Source organism: Oncorhynchus gorbuscha, linkage group LG23 (assembly GCF_021184085.1).
Source record: "Oncorhynchus gorbuscha isolate QuinsamMale2020 ecotype Even-year linkage group LG23, OgorEven_v1.0, whole genome shotgun sequence".
NCBI classification, from domain to species: domain Eukaryota; kingdom Metazoa; phylum Chordata; class Actinopteri; order Salmoniformes; family Salmonidae; genus Oncorhynchus; species Oncorhynchus gorbuscha.
Window position 1 is genome coordinate 6,578,424 of NC_060195.1, and position 23,792 is coordinate 6,602,215.

The following is a 23,792-nucleotide window of genomic DNA, read 5'->3' on the forward strand; positions in this document are numbered from 1 at the left end:
CCCTATATAGTGCACTACATTTGACCAGGACCCAATGACACCCTATTCCCTATATAGTGCACTACTTTTGACCAGGGCACATGACACCATATTCCTTATATAATGGCCAGAGACTTACACATAATATCTGTCCCAAATGACAACCTATTCCCTAGAGTCAAAAGTAGTGCACTACATAGGGAATAGGATGCCATTTGAGACTATCGTGATGGCTGAGCTGGTCTTATCAGAGATGAATGGTTATGGTTCAGGACCATGTGAAGGACGTGGCTGTGATTCTAGTCTCGTGTTTTTTTTTTTGTGGTTTGTTTGTTTGTGCCGAGTGACTCAGGACCAAGCTGATTGCCACGCTCATTATTTCCCGATGACAGGGACAGCATCGTGTTGTTATTATTTACTGTCATACGCAGCGTGACACGCCACGACGTAGCGGACACTCGGCAGCTTTCAACGGCTCAACAGTCACTTTAGAAAGATATCCGAGCATTAAAGGTGCAGACTGGGATTTGGTTATCTAGCTGTTCAATGGTCATTTCAGTTTTATATTTTCGACCATTGATTCTTGAAGAATATAAATTATAAGTAACCTGTGAGTATATCACAACTGTCAGTAACTTTATCATTAACCCATGGTATTATAGTTTTCTTCCCCTGCATTGTTTACAAAACCAAAACAAATAAAGTATTAGCTTCAGAATATATTTAAATCTACATATTGGATAGCATGAAGTGTCAGTCCTCGCATCTAGAGCGCTGTCAATGAATATGAGAGGTCTTACATTCCCCTCGCCCCATCCCGCAGCTGTGTACAGAAACCAGTGGAGAGCAAACATTTTGTTGTGTTTCCAATCCCAGATTGTAGCTTTTAGGCCGAAAAGAGGTGTAGTTCCAGCTGAACACATGATGACAGGTTGTCAGACTTCCCTCTCCACTGACTTTAAATTTTAACCACGACTTAGGCTTCAACGGAGTTTTTTTTATTTAAAAAATATATTTTTACTCTTGACCGTGCCACTCAACCAGAAAAGGGCATGGCCATTTTGACACTTTTTTTTTTCTTCCCCTAAGTGAACTGGAAGACGTGAGAGGATTTCACGACATAGCACATTATCACGTTCACCAGTGGCAAGCAGTGGCGGGGTCAAAGGGGAAAGATTGTTCGATGTGTGATGATTACTTGAATAAGTCTGCAGGATGGTGGATTTAAAATAAAATAAAAACGTTGCATAGCCTAGTGGGAAATCAATGAATACATTTGAAATTCTCACATCGTGTCAAAAAAAGTGGTTCTTCTAATTTGCATGTATAATGTCAGTAGTAATTCACAATTATAACAAAATACATAGTGTGGATGTCATTAATATAATTTAACGGGAAAAATACATTTTTTGAATTAGTTACACATCTCTCAGTGAACAAACAAAATCCAGCTTTACTACATCCAGCACAGAAATATGGATCAAATATCAAATATACTGTATCCTGTATAGGCGTATATAGAGTAATATACTGTATCCTGTATAGGCGTATATAGAGTAATATACTGTATCCTATAGTAATATACTGTATCCTGTATAGGTTAATATAGAGTAATATACTGTATCCTGTATAGGCGTATATAGAGTAATATACTGTATCCTGTATAGGTTAATATAGAGTAATATACTGTATCCTGTATAGGTGTATATAGAGTAATATACTGTATCCTATAGTAATATACTGTATCCTGTATAGGCGTATATAGAGTAATATACTGTATAGGTGTATATATAGAGTAATATACTGTATAGGTGTATATATAGAGTAATATCCTGTATAGCTGTATATATAGAGTAATATACTGTATCCTGTATAGGTTAATATAGAGTAATATACTGTATCCTGTATAGGCGTATATAGAGTAATATACTGTATCCTGTATAGGTCTATATAGAGTAATATACTGTATCCTGTATAGGTCTATATAGAGTAATATACTGTATTCAATAGTAATATACTGTATCCTGTATAGGTCTATATAGAGTAATATACAGTATCCTATAGTAATATACTGTATCCTGTATAGGTCTATATAGAGTATTATACAGTATCCTATAGTAATATACTGTATCCTGTATAGGTCTATATAGAGTAATATACTGTATCCTATAGTAATATACTGTATCCTGTATAGATGTATATAGAGTAATATACTGTATCCTGTATAGGTTAATATAGAGTAATATACTGTATCCTATAGTAATATACTGTATCCTGTATAGGTTAATATAGAGTAATATACTGTATCCTGTATAGGTTAATATAGAGTAATATACTGTATCCTATAGTAATATACTGTATCCTGTATAGTTGTATATAGAGTAATATACTGTATTCAATAGTAATATACTGTATCCTGTATAGGTCTATATAGAGTAATATACTGTATCCTGTATAGGTCTATATAGAGTAATATACTGTATCCTGTATAGATGTATATAGAGTAATATACTGTATCCTGTATAGGTCTATATAGAGTAATATACTGTATCCTGTATAGGTCTATATAGAGTAATATACTGTATCCTGTATAGATAGATGTATCCTGTATAGGTGTATATAGAGTAATATACTGTATCCTGTATAGGTCTATATAGAGTAATATACTGTATCCTATAGTAATATACTGTATCCTGTATAGGTTAATATAGAGTAATATACTGTATAGGTGTATATATAGAGTAATATACTGTATAGGTGTATATATAGAGTAATATACTGTATCCTGTATAGGTTAATATAGAGTAATATACTGTATCCTGTATAGGTTAATATAGAGTAATATACTGTATCCTGTATAGGTTAATATAGAGTAATATACTGTATCCTGTATAGGTGTATATAGAGTAATATACTGTATCCTATAGTAATATACTGTATCCTATAGTAATATACTGTATCCTGTATAGGTTAATATAGAGTAATACACTGTATCCTATAGTAATATACTGTATCCTGTATAGGTCTATATAGAGTAATATACTGTATCCTGTATAGGCGTATATAGAGTAATATACTGTATGCTGTATAGTTGTATATAGAGTAATATACTGTATCCTATAGTAATATACTGTATCCTGTATAGGTGTATATAGAGTAATATACTGTATCCTGTATAGGTGTATATAGAGTAATATACTGTATGCTGTATAGTTGTATATAGAGTAATATACTGTATCCTATAGTAATATACTGTATCCTGTATAGGTGTATATAGAGTAATATACTGTATGCTGTATAGTTGTATATAGAGTAATATACTGTATCCTATAGTAATATACTGTATCCTGTATAGGTGTATATAGGGTAATATACTGTATCCTGTATAGGTGTATATAGAGTAATATACTGTATCCTATAGTAATATACTGTATCCTGTATAGGTGTATACAGAGTAATATACTGTATCCTATAGTAATATACTGTATCCTGTATAGGTGTATATAGGGTAATATACTGTATCCTGTATAGCTGTATATAGAGTAATATACTGTATCCTATAGTAATATACTGTATCCTGTATAGGTCTAGTGAGAGCTTACCTTATGGGGACACGTGGATGCGTTTGAGTTCAAGGACTTTTCCGGTGTCTGGCCCTGATTCTACAAGATAGAAAAACACATTATCAGAAACATGCTTACTGCGGAAAGCCATTTCCAACACAACACCAATTTGTGACAGTAGGTTTTCCATCCCAAAAGGCACCCTTCCCCCTATATAGTGCACTTCTTTTGACGAAGACCCAATGGAACAGAGTGCCATTTAGGACAGGGTTTTTAGCCATGTCATAATCCAAGACTATAACTGCACTGTTGCCTGTAGATGTTTATCTTGAAAATATAATCTTGATTTGCTTTCGCAGGGTATAATAATGTTGTTGTTTTTTTTGCTTTCTGGAAAGATTTACAAACCCTCTTTAGCAGTCAGATGAGTCCACATTACATATGGATTGACTACTTACAGCACATAACTTATAGTCAGATGATTATCTCTTTCTCCTTCTCTTTCTAATACAGCGATGGATCATTCGGATGCAAGAAAAACAGCATTAAAATAATCCGCCAAGGTACGTCGTCAAGCCAACAACAACAGATGGTCCTGCTGTTTGTGATTATGCTGAGATGCTCAAGTGTTTGCATAAACACAATTTTTCCAGGGAAACGTACTCCTTTTCACGCGCAACAGGGAATGTTGAGCCTTACAATGACTGAACCACTAATAACAGGAGGAATGAACAGGCCTCACGTGGAATGGAGAGGGGCTTCACAGACTACCCCCCCCCCCTCCTCCGAAACCTTAACTAGCTACTTCAGGAGGCCACATTGATTCCAAGTAGGTGTCAGCCATTAGCCCCTCATATTCAATTATGTTACCGGGGTACCGCCTAATACTCCCTGACACCATTAATGTCTTCCTTATGGAATCACCAGGAGAGAAGAGACACAGAACTGTCCAGACTACCAACATCTATATTTCATCACAACTTAAAGAGAGTCTAGGGGTGAGGGAGAGAGAGACGAGAGGGAACCACACTCACACACACACACACACACACACACACACACACACACACACACACACACACACACACACACACACACACACACACACACACACACACACACACACACACACACACACACACACACACACACACACACACACACACACGCACACACACACACACACGCATGCACAGACACACACACACACACACACACACATGCAAAGCACACACACGCAAAGCACACACACGCAAAGGACACACACGCAAAGCACACACACGCAAAGGACACACACGCAAACCACACACACGCAAAGGACACACACGCAAAGCACACACACGCAAAGGACACACAAGCAAAGCACACACACACGCAAAGCACACACACACACACACACACAACCCCAGCTAGCTAGCTTCACTGGCACTGCAGCAGCAAACAGCGTAAACACTCATCTCATGTAATATTAAAGGGCCGATGGCCAAGCGTTGGCTGTCTGAATTAGTCGAAACAATTTTCCCCCAAAGAGTAGATACTGGAGCTGTTACTATATCAGGAGAAATTAACTTTCATATACACATGACAGAATTTTTTGGGAGGCAGTGTGGGGGGAGGAGTGTGTGTGTGTGTGTGTGTGTGTGTGTATGTCTGTGTGTGTGTCTGTGTGTGTCTGTGTGTGTCTGTGCGTGCCTGTGCGTGTGTGTACATGTGTGTGTGTGTCTGTGTGTGTGTGCTGTATGTGTTTCTGTGCGTGCCTGTGCGTGCCTGTGCGTGTGTGTGCGTGTATGTGCGTATGTGTTTGTGTGCGTGTCGTGTGTGTTTATGTGAGTGTGTGTGTGTGTGTATGTGTGTGTGTGTGTGTGCGTGTGTGTGTGTGTATGTGTTTGTGTGTGTGTGTGCCTGTGCGTGTGTGTGTGTGTGTTTGTGTGTGTGTGTTTGTGTGCGTGTCTGTGAGTGCCTGTGTGTGTGTGTGTGTGTGTGTGTGTGTGTGTGTGTGTGTGTGTGTGTGTGTGTGTGTGTGTGTGTGTGTGTGCGTGTGTGTATGTGTTTGTGTGTGTGTGTGTGTGCGTGTCTGTGTGTGTGTGTGTGTGTGTGTGTGTGTGTGTGTGTGTGTGTGTGTGTGTGTGTGTGTGTGTGTGTGTGTGTGTGTGTGTGTGTGTGTGTGTGTGTGTGTGCGTGTCTGTGCGTGCCTGTGTGTGTGTGTTTGTGTGTGTGTGCGTGCCTGTGTGTGTGTGTGTGTGTGTGTGTGTGTGTGTGTGTGTGTGTGTGTGTGTGTGTGTGTGTGTGTGTGTGTGTGTGTGTGTGTGTGTGTGTGTGTGCGTGCCTGTGTGTGTGTGTGTTTGGGATGAGGTGTGTGATGATGAGGGTATGATGATGAGGGTATGATGATGAGGGTATGATGATGAGGGTATGATGATGAGGGTATGATGATGAGGGTATGATGATGAGGGTATGATGATGAGGGTATGATGATGAGGGTATGATGAGCATGGCTCGATTAACTCATTCGAAGTTCGAAATGTTCAATTCTTCAACACATGCTTTTCGTTTTTGCATTCCATATTCAAGTTGTTTAGTTTTCAATGATTTAATGAACTTGGTCCAAACAATATGATATTATATATAAACAGTAACCTGAGCTGTGCTTACAGTTTATAAACTATCACACGTAGCCTTTCCTGTTGCAAAGATGAACTAGAATCCACTGTGTAGGGTAGGTTGACAGTCGGCAACCCTTTTCAATGACCCTGTCTGCTCTTTCGGGCAAATCTAAGTCCAGAAAGTGCAGGTCATCAGTGCCTAATGCCTTTAAGTAGATACTATTACTGCTCTGATCACAATACGCATTGCACAGGAAAACACATCATCACATGATAATGGAAGAGGGAAATTACAGTACGGCGACAATGTAATGTGTGCAAAAATAAGACGTTTAGTCACCTCTGATTAAACGTTTCGTACTTGTCTGCATCTGAATTCAGTTTTTTTAATAGAATACCAAACAAGTCACAATAATAACTAGATATCAGCCACAGTGTGCTGTTATGGCGCGTTAAGAGCGACACACTTTCACTTTAGAGGACTCAGGCTGTCATGGAAACGGGCAACAGTCTTAGAAACTTTTCAAACAGTATTCCACCCTGTCCCTTCCGTGTGAACGTTCCACCCTCCCCCCTCCATTTCCCTAGCCACTTTAGCAACAGGCTAAACACTGCTCTGATCTCTCAGCAGTCAGTGTAGAAACGTACTACTGACTGAATATGCCACAGTGTAAAAAGAGGAGCACTTTGAAATGTCAGCTGTTCCACAGGTGCATAGAGAGTCTCCTATGCTGAGCCCAGTCTCCAAAGCACAACCCAATCCCTTTTTAAGGATGGAGAATGCACTCCAGCACAGTGGGGAGTTACAATGATTAAGCATGAGGGATTCCCACAGTGAAAAACCTAAAGTTCACTACTTTTATTCATCTGCTTGCTCTGCCCTTATATTTAGCATCGAAATGGAAGTGTTTTACCATGTTCTTTTCCAGGAAAAGTAGAATACAAAATGGTTTCAAATAAACAGTTGCAGTCACAAGTTTTATTGACACATTTCAACCAAGAAAAATTGTCCATCAATCAAAAAACCTTGTAAAAAAAAAATGCATTCATAAGAATGCTGTCAGTACGTAAATGGTTTGCTCAGTGGGGGAAAAAATACTCAGCAAGTCAGTGACACTGTGTAGAGTTTGTGTCAGCAACTATGTGACATTATTATTATACTGGGCAGCAGGGTAGCCTAGTGGTTAGAGCATTGGACTAGTAACCGCAAGGTTGTAAGTTCAAACCCCTGACCTGACAAGGTACACATTTGTTGTTCTACCCCTGAACAGGCAGTTAACCCACTGTTCCCAGGCTGTCATTGAAAATAAGAATTTGTTCTTAACTGACTTGCCTAGTTAAATAAATGTTTAAAAAAAATATTACTATTATACTACGTTGTGGAATTTCCTAAGATCTCCTTTTGCAGAAAAACCTTTTAACGACTGTTGTTAGAGCAAAACAGATCAGATGCATGTTCACGAGAGTCTTCGCGTTTCACAGTGGCTGGAAACACTGGAAACACTACATTATGCTAGGATCCCAGTGGCACTCAGAACGATCCTAGATCTGCGATATACAGTACATTCGGACCCCTTGACTTTTCCCCACATTTTGTTACGTTACAACCTTGTTCAAAAATATGTTTTTTTTTAAAGAAAATGTGGGAATGAAATGCTTTAAATAAAACTACTGTAGTCTCCTCTACTGTAGTCTCCTCTACTGTAGTCTCATCTACTGTAGTCTCCTCTACTGTAGTCTCCCCTACTGTAGTCTCCTCTACTGTAGTCTCCTCTACTGTAGAGTGTTTACTGGCTTCCGGGTTAAGTGAGCAGTCTCTCCCGTGTCCGTACGGGAGTTTCAGCAATGGGACAAGACTGTAACTACCAATTGGATATCATGAGTTTCAGCAATGGGACAAGACTGTAACTACCAATTTGATATCATGAGTTTCAGCAATGGGACAAGACTGTAACTACCAATTGGATATCATGAAGCAATGGGACAAGACTGTAACTACCAATTGGATATCATGAAATTGGGGAGAAAAAGGGGATAAAAAAAATATATATATATATATATATATAATTATATAATAATATAATTTTTATATTTTTATATAAAAAAATACATAAATGTAAAACTGAGTGGTGTTCAATATTTGGCTTCCTAACAAAGTGAGTGGGCTGTTTGAGTTGGATAGCTAGCATTGATAATCCACCGCTGTTTCCCTTTCTTTACACACACACACACACACACACACACACACACACACACGCACACGCACACGCACACGCACGCACGCACACGCACACGCACACACACACACACACACACACACACACACACACACACACACACACACACACACACACACACACACACACACACACACACACACACACACACACACACACACACACACACACACACACAGATAGAAGGTATTTCCTGGGTCTGTAATGAGCATGCCTATATATTTTAACAGCATTCAGATCACGTTATTCTCTTAGCAGAACAAAATAATAGTGTTCATGGCAGGCATGTTCATTTATTACAGCTGTCAGAGAAGCTTTATCAGACATTCCAAATGCTAGGTAGGTTCTCTGTCCAAAGAGAATGGAGGGTGTTGGTATTGAATGTAACCAGAATTAAAAGTCCAATTTTATCCTTTGCGGATGGTATTGGGACTATTGTTATTTTGAAGGTATTACAGGGTTGATTCACACGGGAATTCAATTACATAGGAATGCTAAAGAAGGCAGATGTCAGATTCATTTTGATTTCATTCCCTCGTTTCCAACAAAGTGCACTACATTTGACTGGGGCCCTATTGGTCTTCGGACAAAAGTAGTGCACTACATAGGGAAAACAGTGTCATTTGGGATGCACTCGAAATGTAATGCATGTATATCTCCGCCGTGAATATTTAATCAATAAACTAGACGCAATGCAACTGTACAGTATGTGAATCAATCTCTGAGTGTTAAAATGATCTCTGTGTTATGTGTTTTCATTATCTGAAATCTGACCACAACGGTGATGAGATTTAAGTCAATGTCAATGTAATGCCGTATAAGTGGCCTTCTGACTGTCTATCCTACAAGTCCACCTCTGGTCTGGTACACTGGTAGATCTGATAGGGATCAGATGATCGACAAGCATAGTAAAAGGTCCTTGGATTACACACCAACCCACGTATTGATGTTTTGGTCTCATCCAGAGCAAAGACTGTCATTGTAACTGATACAAATGAGACATTTTGGGGGGGAATTTTTTTTTTTTTTTGTGAGAAGAATGTTGCATGATCAGAAATATGAGTTTAAAATAGTTGTGGTGAAATCTTTGCTGTCTTTAAAAGTAAAATAAAATAACTAGAGGTAAAGAAGAGCTACCACCCACACCCTTCATTCTGAAGCAAGCTAGCAAAATCCTATATCATTTAGTACTGATAAATCCTATATCATTTAGTACTGATAAATCCTATATCATTTAGTCCTGATAAATCCTATATCATTTAGTACTGATAAATCCTATTTAATTTAGTCCTGATAAATCCTATATCATTTAGTACTGATAAATCCTATATCATGTAGTCCTGATAAATCCTATATCATTTAGTACTGATAAATTCTATATCATTTAGTCCTGATAAATCCTATATCATTTAGTTCTGATAAATCCTATATCATTTAGTCCTGATAAATCCTATATCATTTAGTACTGATAAATCCTATATCATTTAGTACTGATAAATCCCATTATCCTACGCTAATGAGCTCCATTATCTTTCCTTCCCTATGCCATCATAGCAGGACATGAACCATGCTGTTCACATTCAAGGCGGACGCCTTATAAACCTGAGAACAAGAGCACCATTCACTCCCAGTGTCGAGCAGATAGGAACTTTTTATTGGGGGGGGTGACACATTGGTATGTCGGGTGAGTGGGGGCCATTAGGCACCACTGGCATTCTCCACACTTACAATGAGATGCTTTATCCAGTCAGCTAACTTCCTTGCTATCCACTACAAAGTGCCTTGTTGTTGCTACATTTAGTCAACTGCGATTCCGTTGACTTGTATCTGATATTTTTTGTGTGTGTGTGTGTGTTTACCGTGGTACATTGTTTCTCTCACTGGGATTAAAACAACGCAGTAGTTCCAGGATTATCCAACGGCTTTGATCATGTGACTTCAATGTTTTTGATCTGAAGTAGGTAGAAGAAAAGAAAAGTGGATTCCACTTCTGGTGGAACTGTACTCCGTGACAACATGACACGCTGACAGGTAGCGCATATAAACAAAGGAACAGAAAAAAATAATGGAATATTTCTCTGTTACGATGAGGGGATTCACCAGCATTGAATTACTGAAATACCAGATATATACCCTATTTGATGCAGTACTGTAGAGTGTTGTGTACCATGGCTTTATGCCTATCTGACTGTCCCATATAAACTCTTGGAATTGGCTTGTTTTAATCTAGGATTAATCAGCACTAAATTATATAGCATCTATCAGTACTTCATGATATAGGATTTATCAGAAGTAAAATATATAGGATTTATCAGTACTAAATGATATAGGATTTATCAGTACTTCATGTTATAGGATTTATCAGAAGTAAAATATATAGGATTTATCATTACTAAATGATATAGGATTTATCAGGACTAAATGATATAGTATTTGTCAGTACTTAATGATATAGCATGTATCAGTACTTAATGATATAGGATTTATCAGTACTAAATTAAATAGGATTTATCAGTACTTAATGATTTAGAATGCATCAGTTCTTAATGATATAGGATTCATCAGTAGTAAATTATATAGGATTTATCAGTACTAAATGATATAGGATTTTTCAGTACTTAATGATATAGGATTTATCAGTAGTAAAATATATAGGATTTATCAGTACTACATGATATAGGATTTATCAGGATTAAATTATATAGGATGTGTCAGTCCTAAATGATATAGGATTTATCAGTACTTAATGATATAGGATTTATCAGTAGTAAAATATATAGGATTTGTCATTACTTAATGATATAGGATTTATCAGTAGTAAAATATATAGGATTTATCAGTACTAAATTAAATAGGATTTATCAGTACTTAATGATTTAGAAAGTATCAGTTCTTAATGATATAGGATTTATCAGTAGTAAAATATATAGGATTTATCAGTACTAAATGATATAGGATTTATCAGTAGTAAAATATATAGGATTCATTAGTATGAAATGATATAGAATGTATCAGTACATAATGATATAGGATTTATCAGTAGTTAAATATGTAGGATTTATCAGTACTAAATTAAATAGGATTTATCAGTAGTAAAATATATATGATTTATCAGTACTAAATTAAATAGGATTTATCAGTAGTAAAATATATAGGATTTATTAGTATGAAATGATATAGAATGTATCAGTACATAATGATATAGGATTTATCAGTAGTTAAATATGTAGGATTTATCAGGACTAAATGATATAGGATGTGTCAGTACTAAATGATATAGGGTTTATCAGTAGTAAAATATATAGGATTTATCAGTACTAAATGATATAGGATTTATCAGTAATAAAATATATAGGATTTATTAGTATGAAATGATATAGAATGTATCAGTACATAATGATATAGGATTTATCAGTAGTTAAATATGTAGGATTTATCAGGACTAAATGATATAGGATGTGTCAGTACTAAATGATATAGAATGTATCAGTACTTAATGATATAAGATTTATCCGTACTAAATGATGTACTTGTTGTTTACTCTACCAATTTCAAATCAAACCCAATGTTATTAGTCACAATACAACACAATACAGATACATCTAAACAGGAAAAAAAAAAAAAAATTAAGAAATATAGAAATATCAGAACGAGCAATGTCAGAGTCTTGAACAGACAGTATGGACAGCACATGAATAGAAAAGGGGTGTACAGCAGTAGTTATATAGCATGGTGTGTATAGATAGTATGGACAGCACATGAATAGAAAAGGGGTGTACAGCATGGTGTGTATAGATAGTATGGACAGCACATGAATAGAAAAGGGGTGTACAGCATGGTGTGTATAGATAGTATGGACAGCACATGAATAGAAAAGGGGTGTACAGCATGGTGTGTATAGATAGTATGGACAGCACATGAATAGAAAAGGGGTGTACAGCATGGTGTGTATAGACAGTATGGACAGCACATGAATAGAAAAGGGGTGTACAGCATGGTGTGTATAGATAGTATGGACAGCACATGAATAGAAGAGGGGTGTACAGCAGTAGTTATATAGCATGGTGTGTATAGATAGTATGGACAGCACGTGAATAGAAAAGGGGTGTACAGCATGGTGTGTATAGATAGTATGGACAGCACATGAATAGAAGAGGGGTGTACAGCATGGTGTGTATAGATAGTATGGACAGCACATGAATAGAAAAGGGGTGTACAGCATGGTGTGTATAGACAGTATGGACAGCACATGAATAGAAGAGGGGTGTACAGCATGGTGTGTATAGATAGTATGGACAGCACATGAATAGAAGAGGGGTGTACAGCATGGTGTGTATATATAGTATGGACAGCACATGAATAGAAGAGGGGTGTACAGCATGGTGTGTATAGATAGTATGGACAGCACATGAATAGAAGAGGGGTGTACAGCAGTAGTTATATAGCATGGTGTGTATAGATAGTATGGACAGCACATGAATAGAAAAGGGGTGTACAGCATGGTGTGTATAGATAGTATGGACAGCACATGAATAGAAAAGGGGTGTACAGCAGTAGTTATATAGCATGGTGTGTATAGATAGTATGGACAGCACATGAATAGAAAAGGGGTGTACAGCAGTAGTTATATAGCATGGTGTGTATATATAGTATGGACAGCACATGAATAGAAGAGGGGTGTACAGCATGGTGTGTATAGACAGCACATGAATAGAAGAGGGGTGTACAGCATGGTGTGTATAGACAGCACATGAATAGAAGAGGGGTGTACAGCATGGTGTGTATAGACAGCACATGAATAGAAGAGGGGTGTACAGCAGTAGTTATATAGCATGGTGTGTATGGACAGCACATGAATAGAAGAGGGGTGTACAGCATGGTGTGTATAGACAGTATGGACAGCACATGAATAGAAGAGGGGTGTACAGCAGGGTGTATATAGATAGTATGGACAGCACATGAATAGAAAAGGGGTGTACAGCAGTAGTTATATAGCATGGTGTGTATGGACAGCACATGAATAGAAGAGGGGTGTACAGCAGTAGTTATATAGCATGGTGTGTATAGATAGTATGGACAGCACATGAATAGAAGAGGGGTGTACAGCAGTAGTTATATAGCATGGTGTGTATAGATAGTATGGACAGCACATGAATAGAAAAGGGGTGTACAGCAGTAGTTATATAGCATGGTGTGTATAGATAGTATGGACAGCACATGAATAGAAAAGGGGTGTACAGCAGTAGTTATATAGCATGGTGTGTATGGATTGTATGGACAGCACATTAATAGAAAAGGGGTGTACAGCATGGTGTGTATAGATAGTATGGACAGCACATGAATAGAAAAGGGGTGTACAGCAGTAGTTATATAGCATGGTGTGTATAGATAGTATGGACAGCACATGAATAGAAAAGGGGTGTACAGCAGTAGTTATATAGCATGGTGTGTATGGATAGTATGGACAGCACATGAATAGAAAAGGGGTGTACAGCAATAGTTATATAGCATGGTGTGTATAGATAGTATGGACAGCACATGCATAGAAAAGGGGTGTACAGCAGTAGTTATATAGCATGGTGTGTATGGATAGTATGGACAGCACATGAATAGAAAAGGGGTGTACAGCAGTAGTTATATAGCATGGTGTGTATGGATAGTATGGACAGCACATTAATAGAAAAGGGGTGTACAGCATGGTGTGTATAGATAGTATGGACAGCACATGAATAGAAAAGGGGTGTACAGCAGTAGTTATATAGCATGGTGTGTATGGATAGTATGGACAGCACATTAATAGAAAAGGGGTGTACAGCAATAGTTATATAGCATGGTGTGTATAGATAGTATGGACAGCACATGAATAGAAAAGGGGTGTACAGCATGGTGTGTATAGATAGTATGGACAGCACATGAATAGAAAAGGGGTGTACAGCATGGTGTGTATAGATAGTATGGACAGCACATGAATAGAAAAGGGGTGTACAGCAATAGTTATATAGCATGGTGTGTATAGATAGTATGGACAGCACATGAATAGAAGAGGGGTGTACAGCAGTAGTTATATAGCATGGTGTGTATAGATAGTATGGACAGCACATGAATAGAAAAGGGGTGTACAGCAATAGTTATATAGCATGGTGTGTATAGATAGTATGGACAGCACATGAATAGAAAAGGGGTGTACAGCAATAGTTATATAGCATGGTGTGTATAGATAGTATGGACAGTACATTAATATAACGTGTGTGTGTGTACAGCAGTAGTTCCTGTATATATAGGATAATTACTCTACTCTTTAAAAAAAAATATATATATATTTGTATTTTTTTTTAACAATTTGAGGAAAGGATACAGACGTCCCAGATGGAAAAGCGTTCAGTGAACAATAATAGGTTTTCCATAGAAATTGAGATGCTAGCTGTGTTTCAACAACATCCTCCCCCCAAACCTGAACATTATCCCCCGGTATTATTATGCAGCATTGGACACACAATCAAAGTGACAACATTGTACATAGAGACACTGTCTCCCCAAAAACCACTGACCGGCTTTCTGCTAGCCTGATGTTGGACTCAAATTCCATAACATCGAGCCAAGGGACTGTAGCACATTTCAGTCAACATAGCTCTTAAAATATACTTTTCCCTGGCTAGGATCGCTTCCAAGTAACGTCAGTGCCACATCAAATACAGGACACATCAAAACAATTATTTTGATGGGGCTCCAAGGCAATAAAAATATTTCAATTTGAATGTTCTACCTGAAATCATTATAAAGGCGTGGTTTCAGGCAATAAGCCATCAAAGCCTAATTGAATATCATTTTAATGGCAAAAAAAACTTACAAGGCAGTCAGGGTATCTACCTGCCATGTTTTTAGATAGACTCTGTCAGTCAAACAGTGAAACAACACAGACTCACAGACATTCAGGCTGCCGCGGCATCAAGCATTACTGCACTTCCCTCCAATGGTTTTACTATTTCCCATTTGTGTTTAGTATTTAGTGGTGCAGTGGTCTAAGACTCTGGCAACTCAGTACAGGAGGTGTCACTTCAGTACCTGGTTCAAATCCAGGCTGTGTCACATCTGGCTGGGAGTCCCATAGGGTGGTGGACAATTGGCCCCTCGTCGTCTGGGTTTGGCTGGGTTTGGCCATCATTGCAAATAAGAATTTGTTCTTAACTGACTTGCCTGGTTAAATAAAAAATACATGTGTGTTGTTTTTTTTGTTGGAATCACTTTGGTAAAATGTTCACACGTATGTGGTAAAATGTTCACAAGTATGCTTTGCACACTTGGCATTCTCTCCACCAGCTTCACCTGGAATGCTTTCCAACAGTCTTGAAGGAGCTCCCACATATGTTGAACACTTTTGGGCTGCTTTTCCATCAGTCTACGGCCTAACTCATCTCAAATCATCTCAACTGGGTTGAGGTCAGGTGATTGTGGAGACCAGGTCATCTGATGCAGCACTCCATCACTCTATTTATTTGTCAAATAGCCCTTCCACAGCCTGGAGATGTGTTGGGCCATTGTCTTTAAAAAAAATAAATGATAGTCCAACTAAGTGCAAACCAGATGGGATGGCGTATCGCTGCATAATTCTGTGGTAGCCATGCTGGTTAAGTGTACCTTGAATTCTAAATAACCCACAGACTATGTCACCAGAAAAGCATGCCCACACCATCACACCTCCTCCTCCATGCTTCACGATGGGAACCACACATGTAGAGACAATCCGTTCACCTACTCGGCGTCTCACAAAGACACGGCGGTTGGAACCAAAAATCTCAAATCAGTACAAAGGACAGATTTCCACCAGTCTAATGTCCATTTCTAGTGTTTCTTGGCCCAAGCAATTCTCTTCTTATTATTGGTGTCCTTTAGTGGTGTTTTTTGTTGTTTCAGCAATTGGACCGTATCGCTGCAGAATGCTGATTCACTCAGTCTCCTCTGAACAGTTGATGTTGAGAGGTGTCTGTTACTTGAACTTTGTGAAGCATTTATTTGGGCTGCAATTTCTGAGGCTGGTAACTCTAATGAACTTTAACCTCTGCAGCAGAGGTAACTCTGCGTCTTCTTTCCAAAGTAGCCAAAGGGTGACTACTTTGAAGAACTGAAAATCGAAAATGTATTTGATTTGTTTAACACTTTTTTTGGTTACTACATGATTCCATATGTGTTATTTCATGGCTTTGATGATTCCACTATTGTTCTACGATGTAGAAAATAGTACAAATAAAGAGCAGGTTTTCATCCAGGATCTCTCTGTACCAGTTTTGAGTCTCATAGCAAAAGGTTCTGAATTCTTATCTAAATAATATTTTTTTAAATATGCTGCAAAAAGTCTAAACACCTGTTTTCGCTTTGTCATTATGGGTTATTGCATGTAGATTGATGATTAAAAAAAAAAAAAAAATTAAATCCGTTTTAGAATAAGGCTTTAATGTAAAAAAAAATTGGGGGGGAAGAAGTCAAGGGATCTGAATACTATCCTAATACAATGTATCTCTGAACATGGTGTGGTAGGACATAGGGCATTACTTGGATCCTACAATGCTGCACACCTCATTATATTTCTCAATTGAATTAAATTGAGCAGGCCTGTCAAGTTGAAGCGGTCATTGTGTGGGTCAATGTCAGTCAGGCCCAGTGCCTGATTCGTGACCCCCCGTACTCTTCTTTCCTCAGCACTATTGAGGATTTGTTTTCAGGATGAAGACGGAAGGTGTACAATCACAATCCCTGTGAGTGTGCCACTCTCTTTCTGGCCATGGATGAGGTATGCGACGACATCAATGCAGACCAATGTCAAGCTTGGATTCGCCACACCAAAAGGTTTTCCCCATGGTGCATGTACAATGAGGACATTCACTGTGATGTGGATGAGAATTTATGGCCAAATGCTTGATTACAAACAGCATATCTGAAATATTATTATTTTATTTTTTTTGCATGAGAGATTGTAGAGGATGTCTTCATTGATCACACCTTTGATTAAATATTGGATAGATATTATGGAAATGATACATATTGTTGGGTTATGTAAGAGTATTGCCTAAAGTGAAAGCTGTAATTTACAGTTGTAACGGTTCTCCTCCTCTTCTGACGAGGAGTATAAAATATCGGACCAATGCGCAGCGTGGTAAGTGTCCATAATATATTTATTAAACTGAACACAGAAAACAAAAGAACAAGAAATATAAATGAAAAAACCGAAACAGTTCTGTATGGTAAAACACAGACGCAGAAAACAAATACCCACAAATCATAGTGGGAAAACAGGCTGACTAAGTATGGTAACAGGCTGCCTAAGTATGGTTCTCAATCAGAGACAACAACAACCCACAACCCATAGTGGGGAAACAGGCTGCCTAAGTATGGTTCTCAATCAGAGACAACGATAAATAGTTGCCTCTGATTGTGAACCACACCAGGTCAAACACAGAATTACAAACATAGAATGCCCACCCCAACTCACGGCCTGACCACCCCAACTCACGCCCTGACCACCCCAACTCACGCCCTGACCACCCCAACTCACGCCCTGACCACCCCAACTCACTCCCTGACCACCCCAACTCACTCCCTGACCACCCCAACTCACGCCCTGACCATGACCACCCCAACTCACGCCCTGACCAGCCCAACTCACGCCCTGACCAGCCCAACTCACGCCCTGACCACCCCAACTCACGCCCTGACCAGCCCAACTCACGCCCTGACCACCCCAACTCACTCCCTGACCACCCCAACTCACACCCTGACCACCCCAACTCACGCCCTGACCACCCCAACTCACTCCCTGACCACCCCAACTCACGCCCTGACCACCCCTACTCACGCCCTGACCCACCCCAACTCACTCCCTGACCACCCCAACTCACGCCCTGACCCACCCCAACTCACGCCCTGACCACCCCAACTCACGCCCTGACCACCCCAACTCACGCCCTGACCACCCCAACTCACTCCCTGACCATCCCAACTCACGCCCTGACCACCCCAACTCACTCCCTGACCATCCCAACTCACGCCCTGACCATGACCTAACTCACGCCCTGACCACCCCAACTCACTCCCTGACCATCCCAACTCACGCCCTGACCATGACCTAACTCACGCCCTGACCACACCAACTCACTCCCTGACCACCCCAACTCACGCCCTGACCAGCCCAACTCACGCCCTGACCAGCCCAACTCACGCCCTGACCACCCCAACTCACTCCCTGACCAGCCCAACTCACGCCCTGCCCACCCCAACTCACGCCCTGACCACCCCAACTCACTCCCTGACCACCCCAACTCACGCCCTGACCAGCCCAACTCACGCCCTGACCACCCCAACTCACGCCCTGACCACCCCAACTCACTCCCTGACCACCCCAACTCACGCCCTGACCACCCCAACTCACTCCCTGACCACCCCAACTCACGCCCTGACCACCCCAACTCACTCCCTGACCACCCCAACTCACGCCCTGACCACCCCAACTCACGCCCTGACCACCCCAACTCAATCCCTGACCAAACTAAAACAGAGACATAAAAAAGAAACCCAAGGTCAGGACGTGACAACAGTATTGTAGCATATTACTTTCAGCACCTCTACGGGCGTTTTTGAAACACATATCTTGCATTGTTTTCAATTAGATTAACTGGTAGTTAAAACGACTAAATTGAACAAAAATATATTATTATGTTGTGTTATGGGTGATTAAACCAATGTTCCCCTTACTTCACAATGAACTTATATTTTGAATCAATGGTTGTGTGTCGTGAAAGATGTTTACAGTCCAAATGAATGCACAATGACAGGGTTTTAATGAAACAACTGGCTGTGTTACTAGTGTGACCAGTTTGGAGTTTTCTACTAAGAGTTGTGAAAATGTACCACAAGAGAAAGTATTTGTTGCAACCAAGTTAGTAAAATGTATTCTATCTCCTTATGAACTATGTTTAATGCATTATAAAGCACCTCATATGATGTATTAACTAACTCATCAGAAACATCTGCAAGGTCTACATAAACCACTCAAACCAGTGTGAACCAATCACTTCCTCCTACCCACGGCTGTTTGTCTGACTTCCTGCCTGTACGTTGACATGCCATGCCACGCTTACAGCAGACCTGTAGCATTGCCATAATTGTTTTGGCTCAGAGGAGGGCTAATTTCCATGACAAAACAGTCTTAAGGCTCTCAGAAGCCTTTGACTAAGGTGCCAGTATGCTCAGGAAAACAATGTAATTACAACGTAAAACAGAGCAGCTTGTTAGTAATAGACCAACCACTCACTGTGACGCCCACTTTTGTTCTAGCTATTATAGTTGAAGCACAGCTAAATTAAATCTCCCTACCATCATATGTAAGCTGATATGACACCATTGTCAAAGAAATGTGCATATCAACTTGATTGGAGGTACACAACACCCTCCCCACCTCTAGTCACTCTCCGTCCAACTGTCGCCGAGAACCACTATATGGGATTTTTGACAGGGTCGTTAGCATCAGAGTCGTCAGACAATTTTATTGCTCAAACTTAGCTCAAATTCTAGATTCCGGATTTAAACAAGACTACAGAGTCCATAAGGCGGCCATTAGACTTAAGATCCATTTGGACTGAATACGTTTGTAGGGGCGACAGTTTTGATTAAATTCACAATTTACCGCTCTCACGTGCACGTTTCTGCCCAGCAAACACCAACGACGTGCTACCTTTTTGTAGCATTTCTGACAATGCTCAGATCTTTTCAGCAGAATATCAGAGTTCTTAAACCGGGTGCTACTTGGCTGCTATTTTAGCCAGTTAGGTACACCAAACTTTGGCAACTTTTGGGAAAAAAACAACACGCCGCTAATTTATAATATATGCACACACCAGAAACGACACATTGCTGTTAGAAGATCCAGAGCAAATTATATCCCTTACTGTTATGCATTAATTCAGTCTGCTAATCCAAATGATATCCCTTACTGTATTCAGTCTGCTAATCCATATTATATCCCTTACTGTATTCAGTCTGCTAATCCATATTATATCCCTTACTGTATTCAGTCTGCTAATCCAAATTATATCCCTTACTGTATTCAGTCTGCGAATCCAAATTATATCCCTTACCGTTATGCATTAATTCAGTCTGCTAATCCAAATTATATCCCTTACTGTATTCAGTCTGCGAATCCATATTATATCCCTTACTGTATTCAGTCTGCTAATCCATATTATATCCCTTACTGTATTCAGTCTGCGAATTCAAATTATATCCCTTACTGTTATGCAATAATTCAGTCTGCTAATCCAAATTATATCCCTTACTGTTATGCATTAATTCAGTCTGCTAATCCAAATGATATCCCTTACTGTATTCAGTCTGCTAATCCAAATGATATCCCTTACTGTATTCAGTCTGCTAATCCAAATGATATCCCTTACTGTATTCAGTCTGCTAATCCAAATTATATCCCTTACTGTATTCAGTCTGCGAATCCAAATTATGTCCCTTACTGTATTCAGTCTGCTAATCCAAATGATATCCCTTACTGTATTCAGTCTGCTAATCCAAATGATATCCCTTACTGTATTCAGTCTGCTAATCCAAATGATATCCCTTACTGTATTCAGTCTGCTAATCCAAATTATGTCCCTTACTGTATTCAGTCTGCGAATCCAAATTATGTCCCTTACTGTATTCAGTCTGCTAATCCAAATTATATCCCTTACTGTTATGCATTAATTCAGTCTGCTAATCCACATTATATCCCTTACTGTATTCAGTCTGCGAATCCAAATGATATCCCTTACTGTATTCAGTCTGCTAATCCAAATGATATCCCTTACTGTATTCAGTCTGCTATTCCAAATGATATCCCTTACTGTATTCAGTCTGCTAACCCAAATGATATCCCTTACTGTATTCAGTCTGCTAATCCAAATGATATCCCTTACTGTATTCAGTCTGCTAACCCAAATGTGAGCCAATTGATCAACACAGTTTCGAGTTGCTTTTCAACTTTTTCCCGAAAACGTGAAGTCGCCATCCACAAGTAAAAAGTGTCAGGGTTTTGCACACAAAGCATCCAGGTAAACAACAACAACAACATGATGATCACTGCACGCTTGCGAGACCTGTTTGCAGTCAAAAGAAAATTCCATGCTTGCTTATTTTTAAAGCTACGTGATAAAATTAAACTATTTTCAACAAATCAACTGTTTAAGACAATTACATAAAACATTTTTTTTTTATCCTAAGGAAGAGAAATAAACATTCAATGTGTCCTGAGTGAATGAACAAAAACATTTTGGATTTGAATGTTTGTTGACATCACCAGACTGTCCCAATTAAATAGAGTGTAAAGTTGACACATCTTTATAACATGGCTGGTAGAGTAATGGTTAGCGGCACCAGCCTGGGATTTGAAGGTCCTGGGTTTGTTTACTGGAGGGGATATTTTGACCTTTTGACCTTTTTTTGACCATTCTCTTTTTGTGAATTCTTTTGACAGCCCCCCCCCCCCCCACACACACACACACACACACACACACACACACACACACGCGTGCGCACACACACACACACACGCACGCACGCACGCACGCACGCACACACACACACACACACACGCACGCACGCACGCACGCACGCACGCACGCACGCACACGCACGCACGCACGCACGCACGCACGCACGCACACACACACACACACACACACACACACACACACACACACACACACACACACACACACACACACACACACATAGTGTATGCTTATTTTCATTTATTAGTTGTCTCTTAAAAGAGATCGGGGGGGTGGGGGGGGGGGGGTCCAGTTTACACCATATTGCCATAAATGGGCTTCTGGTGTTTCACTTCCCGCTAGAAAATCAGCTGTAAATAATAAATAAATACTATTTACTATTGAACTTGTTTATTTTGTGAGTAAAATAGCTACTAACGGTGTAGCTTTATGAAGGCTAATTTATTGCTAGCATGACGTTGCTTCACATTACAGGGAGAATCTTTCCTCACGAACCATTCCCACGGGCAACATTAGCATACGGCCAATCAGGATACAATATGCAAATAACATCACATCTCCCCCCTTTCAGAGAACTATGGGTACAAGGGCCTTCCTCTTAACAGACCTCAAGAGATTATTCTGCCCTTATGGTGGTAGGTGTGTAGCAGATACAGCCGCGATGACCTTGTGTGTTGGTGTTGACCCGGTGTGTCGGGAACGGTGAAGACACTTGACTTTTCTCCTGCTTTAGCGTCGTTATTCTCAGGTTCATCCATATGGATGAGGTCATGTCTGTTCCTGCGGACGGACCCGTGGGGGAACTTCCACCATAGAGGATCGTGGTGCTGCAACGTTTCCCTCCTCGGCATTGTTTCCTGTGACTTTTGAGTCAATTCACCCACACCTGTTTTCTAAGTGGGAGTCTGCTGAGGTCGCTGACTCTGTGGCGCTCGTTGCTGATCCTCACTCTTTCTATCCTTTTCCCATGAGCTGATCGCTGCTGTGTTTGTGATTGATGGGTCTAGCAGTGACAAGGCAAAATCCATACTTGGCAGCAAAGTCAGAAAGGGGTCTTCCGGGGGAACTGAGATCCGTTATCCATAACCATTGCCTCAGGGTTCCACATGGTGGGCAAAAAAAATGACTTTCAGATGGATTACAACATCTGCAGACATTTGTTAGTGACAGGTTTGCAATTTATACATACTTTGAGAAGTAGTCCACTACTAGCAGGGTGAACAAGTCCGCTTCCAGTCTTTGCTAGGGTTTTCTTTCTCTGGAAGTTGTGATGGTATGTGTGGTCCTGTGTGGTTGGTGCAGCCTTTGATGCATAGCCTGCAGTTTTAAGCACAAATTGGTTCTGTTGTTGGCTGCGACCAGGCCACCACGCAACCAGTTGTGGGTGTTGGTTGCAACATCGTTTCAGTGACTGGCACAGTATCAAGCTAATGTTGGACGGCGCTAGCTTATTCTTCAAAACGTATTGCGAAAGTAACTTGTCAGCTAGCTAGCTTTATTGAGGAAGCGTTTTGTATTCAGAATTGAATGTGTACTCTAGGTTAGGCTCCTTTTATTTCATACGAATTGACTGGCTTGATGTATTTCCTGGCTATGTAAATGCTTTCATGGAATAATGATTCATCTGACATATCACTCTATTGGGACATTAATTGTTAAAATGTCAGGGATCTAAGTGCATTCACTGCAAATACATGCATTTGATTCTCGTGTGAATAATCAACAGGGAGACATATACATTTGGACATTGCGGGTATGTTAGAATTTAGTTATACATTTGTAAACAGTAGGTCATCAGATTGACAACAACAGAAACATAATTATAATAACATAATGCATGTTTAAAAGTGTTTAGATTTTTAA

The 23,792-nt window shown here is 39.7% G+C and overlaps 1 protein-coding gene across 1 annotated transcript in view; it reads right to left on the reverse strand.

Moving 5' to 3' along the window:
* Positions 1-23,792, reverse strand: part of LOC124011585 (protocadherin-9-like) — a 194,754-nt gene that overhangs the window by 163,990 nt on the left and 6,972 nt on the right. Inside the window, exon 3 of the mRNA XM_046325040.1 lies at positions 3,582-3,641. Coding sequence (XP_046180996.1) covers positions 3,582-3,641 — 60 coding nt within the window. The remainder of the gene's footprint in view (positions 1-3,581; positions 3,642-23,792) is intronic.